The sequence below is a fragment of the Mustela erminea genome, chromosome 3 (genome assembly GCF_009829155.1).
Source record: "Mustela erminea isolate mMusErm1 chromosome 3, mMusErm1.Pri, whole genome shotgun sequence".
In the NCBI taxonomy this organism is placed as follows: Eukaryota; Metazoa; Chordata; class Mammalia; order Carnivora; family Mustelidae; genus Mustela; species Mustela erminea.
The window spans coordinates 119,668,096-119,684,695 of record NC_045616.1 but is presented as its reverse complement, the minus strand read 5'-3'; the positions used below and the strand labels follow the sequence as shown (position 1 = coordinate 119,684,695).

The window sequence follows — 16,600 nt, the reverse complement described above, 5'->3', positions numbered from 1 at the left end:
CAATGTGAGGCTGAGGCAGTGGGGGCATGGCCTGGGAGCAGAGGCAGGACGGGCAGGGGGCCGAGCCTGCAACCTTAGATGTCAAGTACTCTGATTGGTGGACTTTTGATTATTTGTCACATCCCTGCTGGAAAGGAAAGGCACGTTTATGTTCATAGCAATGTTCTATTACTGGTTGAGCATTTGTTTTAAATGAGGTATTCCCAGCATGCTTCACTGAGACCACGGAATAGAAGAACAGAAGAAGAAGAAAAAAAAAAGATTAAGCTTTTCTGTATCCAAATCTCCGCGGGGTTAGTGTTCAGCTCCAAAAATCAGCCGAGGGCAGAGGTCAGGAGCAAATAGAGGTATCAGACAAGGTGAGCTTTGGTTTCTGGTGGTTTCATGCAATTTTGAGATCTGGAACTGCTCGTCTTCTCTAGCCTCATTTTATCCCTCCTTCTCATCCTTTCCCCTCCTCAGTGGGTATACCCTCGCTGGAAAATGAATTCCACTGATTTTACGGCCCCCTTGGGCAGTCATCTGCAGATTTTGGTAAAACCTTGCCTTGATTGACGGGTGCCAATCAGGCTCATTGGTGTGCATTACACTGTAGGCTTGCCGCTTGGCCTAAAAAAGCCCATTTATATGCATGATTTTTATGGGAAAAGAATAACAAATAAGAAACAAAATATATTTTTTTTTTCTCCCACTCACCCAGGGAACAGAATCAAGATAGCCAAAGGGGGAGTCTGGCCTCACCTCGTGAGTGATTTACCTGGTGTACCTTATAGTCATAGTTCATTCAGGAACCAGCAGAAGTTGATTCATGATGTGGGGCCAGAGGACATGTGGGGCAGTAGGTGGGCCAAAGGCAGGGAAAGCTCTGATGCCCGTTTTTACTACAACCCCTTCCCTTTGGTTAATGTCTCTGTTTTTATTCAGTTTGCTCTGGCGGGTTAGTGTGCCCGTTCCCAAAGGCTGCACAGAGGCAGAACTAAGTAAATGGAGTCCCTACCTGGACTCCTCAGTGAACCCCACCTACCCCCAAATGAGGCTGAGTAAGCACTCACCCCAGCCCTGGACTGCAACCTTCTCCTCAGCCCTTGAACCCAATCCAAAAATATGCCCTGCCTCACTTTATCCTCAAATCTAACTCTAACCCATCCAAATAGAGCGTTCACTGCAACCCCTCACCCAGCACTCCTGACTAAAACCCTGCACGTAGCTGAGTCTTGGCCTTGAAGGATCCAGCTACCATGTTGTGAAACCTCTGATACATACCCAGTTTTTCTTTTATTTTTTTTATTATTATATAATGTATTCTTTGTTTCAGGGGTACGGGCCTGTGATTCATCAGTCTTACACAATTCACAGCACTCACCATAGCACACGCCCTCCCCAATGTCCATCCCCAGCTGCCCCATCCTCCCACCTCCCTCCACTCCGGCAACCCTCAGTTTGTTTCCTGAGATTAAGAGTCTCTTATGGTCTGTCTCCCTCTCTGATTTCATCCCATTTCATTTTTTTCCTCTCTTCCCCTATGATCTTCTGCCTTGTTTCTCAAATTCCACATATCAGCAAGATCATATGATAATCGTCTTTCTCTGATTGACTTATTTCGCTTAGCACAATACCCTCTAGTTCCATCCACGTCATTGCAATGGCAAGATTTCAAATGTTGATGGCTGCATAATATCCCACTGTTTGTATGTGTATGTGTGTATATATGTGTATGTACATCTTTATCCATTCATCTCATAACCAGTTTTAAAAAAAACAAACATTCTAACTGGTGTAAGGTGGTATCTCAGTGTGGTTTTAATTTGAATCTCCCTGATGGCTAGTGATGATGAGCATTAAAACTACATTGAGATACCACCTTACACCAGTTAGAATGGCCAAAATTAGCAAGAGGGGAAACAACATGTGTTAGAGAAGATGTGGAGAAAGGGGAACCCTCTAACACTATTGGTGGGAATGCAAGTTGGTGCAGCCACTTTGGAGAACAGTGTGGAGATTCCTCAAGAAATTAAAAATAGAGCTTCCCTATGACCCTGCAATTGCACTACTGGGTATTTACCCCAAAGATACAGATGTAGTGAAAAGAAGGGCCATCTGTACCCCAATGTTTATAGCAGCAATGGCCACGGTCGCCAAACTGTGGAAAGACCCAAGATGCCCTTCAACCGACGAATGGATAAGGAAGATGTGGTCCATATACACTATGGAGTATTATGCCTCCATCAGAAAGGATGAATACCCAACTTTTGTAGCAACATGGACGGAACTGGAAGAGATTATGCTGAGTGAAATAAGTCAAGCAGAGAGAGTCAATTATCATATGGTTTCACTTATTTGTGGAGCATAACAAATAACATGGAGGACAAGGGGAGATGTAGAGGAGAAGGGAGTTGAGGGAAATTGGAAGGGGAGGTGAACCATGAGAGATTATGGACTCTGAAAAACAATCTGAAGGTTTTGAAGGGGCGGGGTGTGGGAGGTTGAGGGGCCAGGTGGTGGGTATTATGGAGGGCACGGATTGCATGGAGCACTGGGTGTGGTGCAAAAATAATGAATACTGTTACGCTGAAAAAATAAAAAATTAAAAAAAAAAAAACTCACAACTCTCAAAGTTCCTGCCCTCTCAGGATTGGGGTCACTCCTATCTCAGAGTCATCTGTAGCTGTAAGGCAGTGTTACAGCCTTCTGTAGACCAAAACCAGCACACAGGGGAGGTAGCCTGCAGGTCAGAACCAGCCCACCTACTTGCCATATTGCTGCCTACATGTTGACCCTTCAATTGGAGTCTGTGAGCTTTGAGGCCCCACTGGCTCTTGTACAGAAGCCAGCAAGCAGTGGCCTAGAGTCCACTGGGACCACATTGACTGACTCTGACCCTCTCCTGGCTCCTGTCCCCTGCCACCCCCACAGTCACCACAGAAGAACCACAAGGTGTGGAAAAGGAAGGTAGGCAACCACTTATTTCTGTCATCCTCAGCTGCACGATCCTCGGTTCCTCATTTGTACATGGGCTCAAGGGTCATCATTCCTGCCCTATTTACCCTGCTAGGTATTCACAAGAGAAAATGTATGCAAGGGGCGCCTGGTGGCTCAGTGGGTTGGAGCCTTTGCCTTCGGCTCAGGTCATGGTCTCAGAGTCCTGGGATCGAGCCCCGCGTCGGGCTCTCTGCTCAGCAGGGACCCTGCTTCCCCCTCTCTCTGCCTGCCTCTCTGCCTACTTGTGATCTCTGTCAAATAAATAAATAAAATCTTTAAAAAAAAAAAAGAAAGAAAGAAAATGGATGCAAGAGATTTGAGAATTCTGTACTACACTGAGTTATTCTTATCTCTCCCCAGATTTTGCCAGCATCTCATCCTACTTGCTATCCAGTAGCAGAAAAGTGTAGAGTAGAAGCTGGCACACCACAACCCACGGGCCAAATCTAGCCCATGGTCTGTATTTGTAAATAGGGTTTTATGCTGTAATAAAAGCTTGTTTACATTTACATTATACTCATCCTGTTTACATTTTGTCCTTGGCTACTTCCTGTGCTACAAAAACTGCATGGATTAGGCGCAACAGAGGTCATGAAGCCCACAGAGCCTAAGATATTTATTGTTTGGCCCTTTGCAGAAAAAGTTTGCTGATACCTGGCAGAGAGGGTCAGGGCAATGGCTCTGAAGTTGGAATGGCTGCGTTTGGATTCCAAATCTTCTACTTCATGGCTTTGTGACCTTGGGAAAATGGTTTAGCCTCAGTCTTCTCTCTCTAAAATGGGGCAATAATGATATCCCTCATCCATACTATCAGATTACTAGTAAATGAGTAGTTCACACAAAACACTTAGCCTGGTGCTAGGCACGTAGTGAGAGCTCAGCGTTAGCTGGAATATCATCCAGGGAATGAAAGCTCTGCTTTGGGTTGCCAGGCCTTCGGGGGACAGAAGAGCACAGCTCAAGGCACAGGCCATGGAGTGCAACAGACCTGGGTTCATATCCCAGCTCTTTCACTTACTGCATGAGTGATTTGTAGAAGATTAATTAATCTCCCTGAACTTCAGCGTCCTCATGCATGAAACAGAGGGAAAAATTACTAGGATGCTGCGAGGAATGAATGATAAAATGCAGGTGAATGCTTAGAACAGAATTGAACACGGAGTAAACAATCAGCAGGTGGCATAACTATAACAATAAGAAGAAAAACAGTATTTTTCCCAAGTCGTGCCAGCCACCCAGAATGGATAGGTGGTGGGAAGTGTCCGGGATGCTGACAGTAGGAGGCTCTACCTGGTAGATGGTGATCTAAAGGTAGAGGGTGACTGGTGATACCCTTGACATCAGGTTTTGCACATTTGAAGCACATGTAAATTAAGAGATTAAGATGGGAGTTGGTCACACAGCTATCTATTTGGAGGCTTCTCTCTGCCCAAAGGCCCTCAACACCAAGCACCTTTTTAGTACTAATAATCTATGACCCTATGACTGTTCTTGGACTAAGTGATGGGTCAAGGAGGAGAGCACACATATGTATGTGTGTCATTATGGGGAATATCTCTGAAAGAGCCTCTTCCCATAACACTGCATGGCTACACGGTAATGCTAAGCAGTTTGCTATGCAGGGTGAAAATGCCCTCACTTTGAATTCATTTGCTATCCTAAGGGTTGAGTTATGTAATGGGATATAAACCTTTTTGCCTAGGGAGCATTGACTAAAGAGACTGGGTGTTGTAAGTGGGATACATAAAGATTGGCTTGGTTCCAGATGCCCGCCTAAGCACAGCTCTCACGCTCTCTGTTGGCCTAAGATAACAGAAAGTGACAAAGTTCAGTGGGCTGAAGCATGGCAGTGGGAAGAGGGTATTATATATCCTACGAGCTCAAGGTTGCTAGATGGTCAGCCTAATTTAGAAGACTGTGAGACAAGTAACATCACCAAGCATTTATTTGAATGCCATAGACCCAACACTACTTAGGGTACTGCTCATTGTACCTATCAATGAAGGAGGGCCTCTACCTTCAAGAGAATTTATAATTCAATTGTGGGTGAAAACATACAGTCAGTTGATAATATGAAAGAAAAACAGTGAGTCTTAACCAATGCAAGAAAAGACTTGGAAGCAAGATGACATCAATGGTCAAGAATAGTATCAATTGATTAATATAGGTAAATGACTGACATTTATACATTTCATTTACTTATGTACCAAAAAATATTGTGTAGTCATTGTGTGACCATGTAGGGATTGTGAAGAATAACAGGAGCTTTAAGAGTGCAGAAGTATCATCTGTCTTATCCACCACTCTATTTAGAAAACAGGTAACAGTGATTGAATTTTATATAGCTCCTCACTTAACCTTGATGTTTAGATGAATATGACATTTATGGAGCTCCTAACATAGTCTTAGACTTTGACTTATAAAATACCACTAAATAGAAATTTAATAGACATCTGTTGGTCTCATATGCCCACCATCCATCTCCTCTCTGTTCACAACACCTTCATTTCCCTTTTTTTGTTGTTGTTGTTGTTTCTTTTGCTTTTTGTTTTTAGCTGTGGGTCCATCACATCCTCACAGCAAACTTCTTTTTATCTTACATTAGCCTGTGTTGACTTCTGTTCTTGGAATCAAAGAACTTAAAGTAATAAAGCATGAGAGATAGATAAAAAATTGATAAAAGGCACAAATTTTTATCAGCATTTAAAAGAAGGATAGAGACCTTTAGATGATAGCTAGGAATGGGGAAGCATAAGAGTTATATGGAGGAGGTAGCATTTGAGCTAAATCTTTAAAGAAGGGAAAAGGTTTAGAGAGGAAAAAGGCAAGAGGCAGGAGGGCTTTTCGGGGTAGAGCAAGAGCATGGATGAATGGCCCAGAACCTAAAGCCAGCCTAGAAACATCTGAGAACAGCAGTACCTATATGAGAGCCCAGTGAACTCACTGGTTATCCACTGAGGTCCCATCACACCTAAGTCAGAAGCCGTTCCCTTTCCCATTTTCCACTGAGTCAGAACCACCTTAGCCTTCCCTCTGTCTCTCCTCCACTGAGTTGAGCTTCAAGATGTTAGAACTGAAAGGTCTCGTAAGATCAGATAGTACTGACCTTCTCAGACCAAGGTGATGCTCTAGAGCTCTGCAGGTACCCAAGTCACACATGAGGTACCATAATCCTTGGAGGAGCATTAAATTTACTCAGAGTTGTAGGATGTTTCATTTTTTTTTTTTTAAGATTTTATTTATTTGAGAGAGAGAGAAAGCACAAGAAGGGGGAGGGTCAGAGAGAGAAGCAGACTCCCCACTGAACAGGGAGACTGATGTGGGACTTGATCTGGGACTCCAGGATCATGACCCGAGCCGAAAGCAGTCACTTAACCAACTGAGTCACCCAGGCGCCCCGCAGGATGTTGCTCTTCACGCTCGTCTCTACCGCTTTCCTCCTTTCTTCTATGCCACATCCACACTGGCCTTCTTTCTGTTTCTAAAGCTCACCAATCTCTTCCTGAGCCTTGATAAGAGCCTTTGTATTTTGGGTCCATTTTTCCTTCTGAAACCGTTTCCCTGGCCCTTTGTCCAGCTCCTTCTTCTGGTCCATTTCTCAGAGAGAGGGTCTCCCTGACCATCTTAAAGTTGCCCTGCCAGTGGCTATAACATTTCATGCCATTTTCTTCATAATATTTACTGTGTCCAAAGTGTTCTTAACTCATTTATATCATTTCTCCCATTCTGTAGAAGTGAAGCTTCATTTTTTCATTATGTTCAGTTAGCCACTGTATAGTACATCATTAGTTTTTGATATAGTGTTCAATGATTCATTAGTTGAATATAACACTCAGTGCTCATCACAACACATTCTCTCCTGAATACCCATCACCTGGCTACCCCCTCCCCACCCCCTTCCGTAACCCTCAGTTTGTTTCCCAGAGTCCATAGTCTCTCATGGTTCATCTCCCTCTCTGATTTCTCCCCCTTCAGTTCTCCCTTCCTTCTCCTGTGGTCCTCTGTGCTATTGCTTATGTTCCACATGTGAGTGACACCATATGATAATTATCTTTCCCTGCTGGACTTATTTCACTTAGCATAATCCCCTCCAGTTCCATCCATGTTGATGCAAATAGTGGGTGTTCATCCTTTCTGATGGCTGAGTAATATATGGTTCACATCTTCTTTATCCATTCATCTGCTGAAGGTCGGCTCCGTCCACAGTTTGGCTGTTGGGGACATTGCTGGTATGAACACTGGGGTGCGTGTGCCCCTTCTTTTCACTACATATGTAGCTTCATGATAGCCGGGCCTTGTCTTCTTATCGAGTGTTATATCCCCCAGGTACCATCTTGCTGCCTACCATGTACAACATGCTCAGTAAACATTTATTGGATGGATGGATGGTGGAAAGATAGAAGAAAGATGGGGAGAAAGAAGAGCATATTCCCATCTGTAGAACTATACATCTCCAATGAGTATTAAGGTTTTATTAGAAGTCATTTACCAAACGAACAAAGGAAACAAACAAACCAAGGTTTGAGGAACACTGATTTAGTGTGAACTTCATGGCTCACACGGGGAAACTGCACCCAGGCAGGAAAAGGGGCTTATTCCTGGTCCCAGATTTGCTTTTTCCACAGGTAACTTTTCCAAAACCGTATCAGACACCTGAAGAGTCAGTCTGTTTGTCCTGTCCCCTGTCCCAGTTTCATGTGTCAGCCACAAGATGGGTCTAATTCTAGGACCAGGGGGCCCAGCCTTTACCTAATTCTTATCCTCATATACAGTGACACATCTCATTGGCTGTCAGTGCCTGGTAATTAACACTCGGGTTTCCTAATGAATATACCCATCTGAACAGGGGAGGATGGCTGCTCTTCTGCATCTCCCGTTGCTGCCATGTCCCAACTGGGCTCCAGGGCCAGCATGAAGACAGGCTCCAGGAAGCTGAAATGAATCCAAAGCCAAAGTAAAATGCAACATTGACGTGAGGCTCAACTTCTCCAGGCCTGGCAAGGCCCTTGACAATGCGGTCTCTACCACCTTCCATCTCTGCGCCACATCCCTACCCTAGTCATACTGGCTTTTCTGGGGTTTCTCTAAGGTCCCCTCCTCTCTCTCACCTCTTTGGATAAACTAGTTCCTCACCCTGGATACTGACACAAGGTGCTGAGTACCATACCTCGCCGGTCATAAGTGCTCAGGAAACACTGGCTATAATAATTGTTATGACCATTTTTTCTATGGTTGAGCCCATTACTACTCTTTCAAAATAGCCTTATCTCCCCTTTATGTAAAACTTTGTGAATTCCTGTGCACGGTCCATGAAGGCAGAAAGCACGCGTGTCTTGTATCATCACTGTATCCCAATTTTCTGAGAATATTAGTTTCTGGTGCTCAATAAATATTTGTTGAATTTGGCAAATGAATGATAACTTTTATCTAGTAAATAACAGGCAAGCCCTGGACATGTCTCAGAATCCTAAAGAACTGTGATGTTGTTTAGAGGGGATGGGGACAATTTAGATCTATTATGGTAATTCACAGCACATCAGTATTAGATCTTGGGTGTAAGACATCGTAAGGGGATGGAGGGGCATTCTTACTGTCCTCTGAGTGACAGAAATAGAACACATTTGACATCACGAGGTTAGAGTCCGATCAGGAATACCACTCCCAGCAATAAAGATAGAATTATTCAGGGAGGAGGAGGAATATCTAAAGGTCCCCCAACCCTCTACACATACTTTCTATCTCCCTCCCCACAAAGGAAACTGTCCTATCCTCTCATTATCCACTATTTACAATGAGACTGCCACATTTCCAGGGACAGAAGCCAGGAGCCAAGGAGAAATGTCGGTATGAGAAGCGTTACATGAAGTGACAATGAAAAGGAGTTGCTGATACAGGAGTTCCCTCCCTGGGGGAGAGCTGTCAGGGCGATGGCCAGGGCTGGGGGATTTATTGATACTAAGTGGATGGTGCCATAAGCAGGACTCATTATCAGAGGTTTGAGTGAACCAAGAATGGACTCGGGCAACCTGCGCTGCGCATGGGTTTCCCTGCCCTTGCCTGTCCTGCCCTCCTACCTGCCCAGGAGGGAACTCCTGGCCTCGTTTTTAACTCGCTCTGACTGTTGGACACACTCTGCTACTGAATCTCCTGGAGGCAGAGACCTTGGAATCTGACACTCTGGCCGGGTTCCCTGAACACACTGTCTTCTCTCTTTGCCAGGTCTTTGCGATGGCCGTTCTTTTTACCTGAAATTATATATATATATATATATATGTATATGTATATGAATACATATATATAAATACATATATATATTTTTTAATTTGGATATAGTTGACACACACTGTTACATTATTTTTAGGTGTGCAACACAGTGATTCAACTTCCCTGTACGTTCTGCTATCTCACCACAAGTGTAGCTGCCATCTGTCACCCTACAACGCTGCTACAACGCCAGTGACTAGTCCCTATGCTGTGCCTTCCCTCCCCAAACGCCCTTCATGCGTGTGCAGTGGCACCATGCCCCATCTCCCGGCCACATCTCACTTATCTGTCAGTGTCCACACTGGCACGTCCTCTTGGGAGCCTTCTTTGAGGCCCCCACAGGCCAGAGTTAGGTGTTCCTGCCTGAGGCTTGAACTCATCCCTGTCACAGCTCTAATACTGAAGTGTTACTGCCTACTGAGTTGTCCGGCTCTCCCGCAGTCAAGGTCACAGTCCTCGAGGTCAGGGCTTATCCACACCAGTGCCTCTCCACTGCCTAGAGAGCAGGGATGTTAGACGTCCTGTGTTAGATGGATAGAGGGATGGACAGACAGAGAGCAGAGATAGGTATATATGCTTTTCCTGATTTCCAGACTTGACAGAGGATGCATTGAGCACATCACCCAATTCTGTTTCATTTTAATATCCATAGACCCTAGTACAGTCATGCACCTTTATCTATGTCAGAGGAAGGCAGTATGATATGAAAGGATTTTCTAGAAACTGAAGCTGACCCAGGTACCACGAGTTTTTTTTACCAAACTTTCTGGGGAGAAAGGGGCAGCACATCACAGAGGTGAAGAGCTCAAGGCCTGTGATCAGACTGGCAGAGCTCAGATCTCAGCTGGGCCTTGTACCAGTCCTGGGCCTCGCTTTCCCTGTTGTAACCTACCTCCTAGGAGGAAGGAAGTCAGTGCAAGGGAATGTCCTCATAAGTGCTCAAATGTCAGCTCCTCCTTATTACTGTCAGAGGCATTTTACACACTATTGCTATCTTGAGCAGAGGGCACTGCACACCACCTAGCCTACTCTGATTCAAGAACAGAATGAGTCTGAGAGACAGCAGTGCCCCGCAGAGGTCTGATGCTGCTTCTGAAGGTGACGCTTCTTCCTCGCGCTTGCTGAATGTGACCGTGCGGTCCCCATCTCCAGCCCCCTTTCCGATCTGCCTCTCTCACCTACTCTCTGCCACACAACCAACCCATACAGCAGGTTAAAAGTGCATTTTACAGAAAACTCAGTACCACGGATGCATCTAGATTTAGTGCTAGGAGTCTGCTATAATCAGATCCAAGAACTGAAAGCCTATACCTGCGCCTGAGGGTTGCCAAAAGTTTGACCAGCAAATGACTATAGTATTGTCCATCGGTAAACATGTTTGAGTGAATCAGAATAGAATCCAAGATGTCGGAGCCTGAAGGGATATTACATATTACAGAGTTCAAACCCTCATATTACAGATGGGAAAACTGAAGCCCAGGGAAACTGTGGATTTGCTCAAGGTCACATAACTGCTGCATTATGATAAAACCGAAAAGAATCCTCTGGGTGTTCTGGCGTTTAGTTTAGTACTTTTTTTTTCTTACAAGACCACCTTATCTCTTCTGATTGAATATTTACTATGACAGATTCAAAGAAATGCCCTGTAACTACTAAATGTATTTCTCAGTATTTAATCAATGACTGCATTCTCACAGGACTTTGGCTACAGAGTGCCTGTCTGTCTCTCTCTCTCAATCTCTCTCTCTCTCTCTGTGTGTGTCTCTATAGGTCTCTCTACCTGTCTATCTGTCTGTCTGTCTCTGTCTCTGTCTCTCTCTCTCTGTCTCTACATGTCTCTCTACCTGTCTGTGTCTCTATCTCTCTTTCTCTCTCTGTCTCTGCATGTCCCTCTACCTATCTCTCTGTCCGTCTCCATCTCTCTCCATCTCTCCCTCTTTCTCTCTCCCTCTCTCTCTCTCTCTGTCTCTGTGGTTGCTCCTACTTGGTCAAAATGAGAAGGTAGCTTGAAGGTCTGATGCCAAGCAATCCTGAGGGTCAGGATCCACTCAAGTAAATCCAGGCCAAGATTTGTCTAAGCCATGCTCTTTTAGGGAGCAGTGGATAATGTACCCTTCTAGCCTTGGAGGATAAAGCACTTGGTTCAGGGAAGGTTAATTTGAGAAGGGAAAATAGGGAAATCATTTGAGAGGGAAAACTTCCCGGCCTCTCACGTGTCTACGGATTTGATCATGTGCACCAACTCCTATTTCTAACACCTCCATCTCCCCCTTTCCTCCTTTGCTTCTAAATTCTAACAAGAAACACCAGCCATGAGGGCCCCAGAGGCCCAGCTAAAGGTGTGAAACCAAGTGGATGACGTGAGGGAATAGATCTAGATATAAGATTCATATCCCACAGGATAATATTTCACTGCAGCAGAGGGAGAAGAAATCCTAAAAATACCGTAGAGAGCATATTATAATATTTTAACGGGTTTATGTGCCCCCTCTACATACTTCACTCACTAAGATGGATTGTGCTTTTTGACAAATCTATATTTAACATAGGGAGAATAATATACAATGTATGCTTCCTGGTGGAGAAATCCATATTTATGGAAATCTTGATTCTGGCAATTAAAATAGATATTTAAAGACAGGGCCTATTGTCTGCTATGAACAGATAGACCGTCCTCATTAAGGTGAAAGAGAAAATAGTCTGAGTGCGAAAGGATAAAGAGCTACTTTAGAGGAGCAGGAGGTCCAGGTTGACCCAGTAGTCATCTCTGTTTGAGTCCAGCTCCCTCGCATACCCTAAGTCACAGGGACTGTCTTAATCAAGCATTTATCATCCATTCACTCAACAAATACTCACAAAGCCCTTCCACGTCCCAGGCTCTATGCTGGCTTTGGGGCACAAGTGAGACCCCTGTGTTCAGGGATTAACACTGACCCAGGCAGCCACAGAAATAAATAAGCGACAAGAGGAAATGATTTCAGATAATAAGAAAGTCTGAGAAATAAGATAGGGCGCTGTGACAGGCAGGTATGGGGAGGCTGGAGTCACTACTGAGAAGGGGTGATGAAGGAAGGCCCTTCAAGGGAATAAAATTTGAGCTGAGATACAACAGCAGAAAAGGAGTGATGCAATGAACACTAGGTATTATACGCAACCGATGAATTATTGAACTCTGCATCTGAAAGTAATGATGTCCTATGTGTTGGCTAATAGAATTCAAATTTTAAAAAAGGAAAAAAGAAAAGAAAAAAGGAGTGATCTTTGCAGACAGGTAAGGGAAGAGCTTGCAGGCGGAGGAAGGGAGCAGCTGTCACGGAGTCTCAGGGCAGAGCGAGCTCAGAGCCCCAGAGAACAGCTAGCTACCAAGAGCTCAGAGCCCTGGAGAACAGCTAGCTACCAAAGCCCGTGTGGCCAGAGCAGGGAGCAAGGAGAGGGGTGTGAGGTGGGATGGGTCTGAGGGGCTGGGTATTTGGGCTCTGAATTATGGTCAGATGCTTCCTACGTGCTGTGAGAAATCTCAAAACTTTGCAGAGCTTTTGCGCAAGGAAGGGAGATCGTGTTTTGTCTTATTTTGGTTTTGCTTTTGTTAATTAAAAAGATCCTTCTTGCTTCAGGGTGGAGAAGGGATTCCACAGCTGAAAACCATATGCCATAAGCCCAGAGTCTGTGACAACCACCTTCAGGTACCAGGAGGGGGGTATGGAGTGGATTAAGAGCAGTCATTTCACGAGGTTCTGGTCTCAAAAAGTCATCAGTCAGTGGACTGGGGATCTAGAGAGGTCATGCAGGTATGCAAATATGTGTTCATGAACCAGCCCAGTTTCCTGTAGACAGTTTGCTGGTTTCAGTGGGAATCAAGCAGATAACTTGTACAGTTCAGCTGCAGTCTTTAAGAGATGGATTTTTAAGCCCATTAGTTCTAGGGACTGAATGGGACTGAGACTCACAACAGACAACTGGGTACTGGCACTTAGTTGCATTCTTTAGTGCAGCATGGCCCAGAGAATCTTCAATAACATGTTAAAAGTATTCACCAACAAAGGATCCTGGGGATGTACAGACTTGACAAAATCTGGGTTAAAGTTGAACGGGATTCCTCACAACCTTTTATGTAACCAGTGTGTAGTATGAAACTCCAAGATGCAGACGAGGAATACACCATTTCCCAGATCTGCTTGGCCAAAGAGGTCTTTTCTTTTTTAAGGAGCATTTTGCGGGACTAATGTTTCATGTGACACATTTGGGTGATGCTTATACAGGGTAATTTGAGACACCCCCCCCCCCATACACGGTAACACAGGGTCATGGAAGCAGGTGATGTGCCTAACAGAACAGAGGATCTAAGAGTACTAGCTTTCTTCAACTCAAAAAAATAAAAAACAAAAAACAACAACAACAAAAAACTGGTAATACCAAAGTCACAGGGCTGTGATGAGAACTGAATAGTCTAATATATGTGAAAGGACTGAAAAGCACCTGAAAATACTGTTACTGTGATGAAAAAGACTCATCTCACCATCTTTATGAGCAGGGTAATTTCAGGCTTTGGATATGGCTGTAGGGTTGGTCACCTACTTCACTGGGGCAATGACAATGAACCCTCATCCTATATCACATATAAAAGATTAATTTAGTAGCTAACTGACCTGGGGTTTGGCCCTATGACTTTGGTTTTTTAATATTGTATTCTAACCAGCATGTAATAAACCATAACCCAGGATTGGTAACTACACTGGGATCTTACAAAATGGCTCCCTTGGGGATATTTACACAGCTGAACTATTATTATGTCTCATACCCTGGGGGGCCTGAACGATCAGCTTGTGGGATGTATAAACACTAGGTGAACATCGGCAGAGAAATGTACACTGAAAGCTAAGGGTAGACTGAGAAAATCAACACTTATTTTCTAACCATTTATCAGCAGCAAGCTGGCAGACCTCCTTCCTCCTGTAACAACTTTTAATGCTTCACCTTAAAGTGATGGGCAGTGTCATGGAAAGATGACTGGATTGGGGTTCAGATGTCTACCCATTCAGATATGCTGTAGCTGTGCCATCATAGACATGGTCATTAATTTCCTGAGCCTTAGTTTCTCCCTTTAAAAAATGACTCACTCAGGGCACCTGGGTGGCTCAATGGGTTAAGCCTCTGCCTCTGGCTCAGGTCATGATCTCAGGGTCCTGGGATTGAGCCCCGCATCGTGCTCTCTGCTCAGCGGGGAGCCTGCTTTCCCCCCTCTCTCTGCATACTTGTGATCTCTCTGTCAGGTAAATAAATAAAATCTTTATTTAAAAAAAAAAGACTCACTCATCACTCTTCTACATTAAGAAGATCGTGCACGGAGGGCGCCTGGGTGGGTCAGTGGGTTAGAGCCTCTGCCTTCGGCTCGGGACATAATCCTGGGGTCCTGGCATCTCTGCCTGCCTCTTTGCCTACTTGTGATCTCTGTCTGTCAAATAAATAAATAAAATCTTTAAAAAAAACTATTAAAAAAAAAGAAGGTCGTGCACAGATAAAGTAAGAGAACATATAAAAATGGTTTGTGTATTTTTATAATTGGTAAGCTTGATAACATCTGGCACGGAATTGGCACCCCCTAAACATTAGATCAGACAGATGGATGGGTGAGTGGGATGCACAGATAGGTGAAATGGATGGACAGCTAGATTAGACTGCTAAGCTGGAAGGATGGATGGCTATGGTGGTTGGATGGGCAGATGGCCAGATGATGGATGGATGGAAGGACGATGAGTAGGGGTGGATGAACTAGCGGATGGGTTCATTTTGGAGCCATCTGCCAGTTTCCTTGCAGCATCTTCTATTAATCCTTCTCTTCTCCTCCTCTAGTCTGTTCCCAGTTCTCCAAAGGAGTCTACGCCATCTTTGGGTTTTATGAACGGAGAACTGTCAACATGCTGACCTCCTTCTGTGGGGCCCTCCATGTCTGCTTCATTACACCAAGCTTTCCCGTTGACACCTCCAATCAGTTTGTCCTTCAGCTGCGCCCTGAGCTGCAGGATGCTCTTATCAGCATCATCGACCATTACAAGTGGCAGAAATTTGTCTACATTTATGATGCCGACCGGGGTAAGCCAAGGGTTAGGGAGGGAGACTGTTGAGAGATGGAGAGAAAATTGCCCGCAGGAAGGAGAACGATGCCTCCCTGCTTCATTGAAAAGCATGGGGGGAGTGATCCAGAAATACTCTGTTTCTATGGTCTGATTTCTCGGTGGCTAATCTCCAACTCACAGTGTGGAAGCACATCCTTTGAGAGAGTAATCCTCTTAACACACCATGTCACTCTGCAGTTCACCAAGCTTCCATGGCTCCCGAGTCCAGACTCAAAGCCCAAAGGCCTCCTTTGAATGGCTCATGGCTCACGGTGTAGTTGTCAGGAGCACAGACTCTAGAGTCAGATGCACCTGGATCTAAATTCTATGTCTTCTCCTCTCCAGCTGTTTGTCTTAGGGCAAGTTCTTTCTGCCTCAGTCTGACCATTTATGTTGAGGCTAAGATTTTCTATGCCTTCATTACCTCATCTCTGTAATAACATAAACCTAATTTCTGCCTCCTGAGGTTTCTGTGAGGATTAAACGAGGTGACTAGAAAGTTCCTGTCAGTGCATGGTACATTAAGTGCTCACGTATGTTAGCTATCATCATCACCATCACCATCACCTCTCCCAGGCCCTTCTAATTGTGCTTCCACTTACATTTCGAATTTTACATCACATTTTCCTAATGTTTCCTTTGATTTTTTTTTCTTCTCTGCATCTTTCCTCATGCTGTTTCTCTTTTCCGGAATGCACTTGCTTTCCCAAATCTACATATGTGAATCCTTCCTTTCTTTTGCATCCTGCTCAAACACTGCTTTTTCAACCCCCTAATCCTGAAATGGCAACTATCCTCTTTTTTCCAATGCCTGTGGTGGTTGTACTGTACACTCCTACCTTTCCCTTGAATACTAAATAGTCATCAGAACTTAGTCATGATTAGTATAAATAAATAAATGGATTATGCAAAGTCTGGAAACTGAGGCAGAAGGGTTTTGCCCTGAATGAAAGGAAGGTTTCACTTGCAGGAAGGCCTAGAAGACTTTCGAGTAGGAAGCTTGTGAGATCAATTTTTGGGCGCAGTGTGAAATGCCATTACTCAATGAGGAGGAACCAGCAGGAGAGACCAGAAACCCTCTGCTTTCTTCAATCCCCCTCCTTACTTTGAGGATCTCCCTCTCAAACAGCAGGCACTGTGAGGATTATACCCATAGAAGGGCTTTTTCAGGACAGCTTTACAGCATGCTAAAGCTTGTGGCCTGGAAGTGTCAAACCTACTTCCCAGAATCCAGAAAAAAAAAA

At 44.5% G+C, this 16,600-nt stretch overlaps 1 protein-coding gene across 3 annotated transcripts in view; it reads left to right on the top strand.

Moving 5' to 3' along the window:
- GRIA1 (glutamate ionotropic receptor AMPA type subunit 1) overlaps window positions 1-16,600 on the top strand; it is a 307,685-nt gene that overhangs the window by 139,082 nt on the left and 152,003 nt on the right. For all 3 annotated transcript variants that reach the window (XM_032337241.1, XM_032337242.1, XM_032337243.1), the window contains exon 3: window positions 15,094-15,333. In XM_032337241.1, coding sequence (XP_032193132.1) covers window positions 15,094-15,333 — 240 coding nt within the window. The remainder of the gene's footprint in view (window positions 1-15,093; window positions 15,334-16,600) is intronic.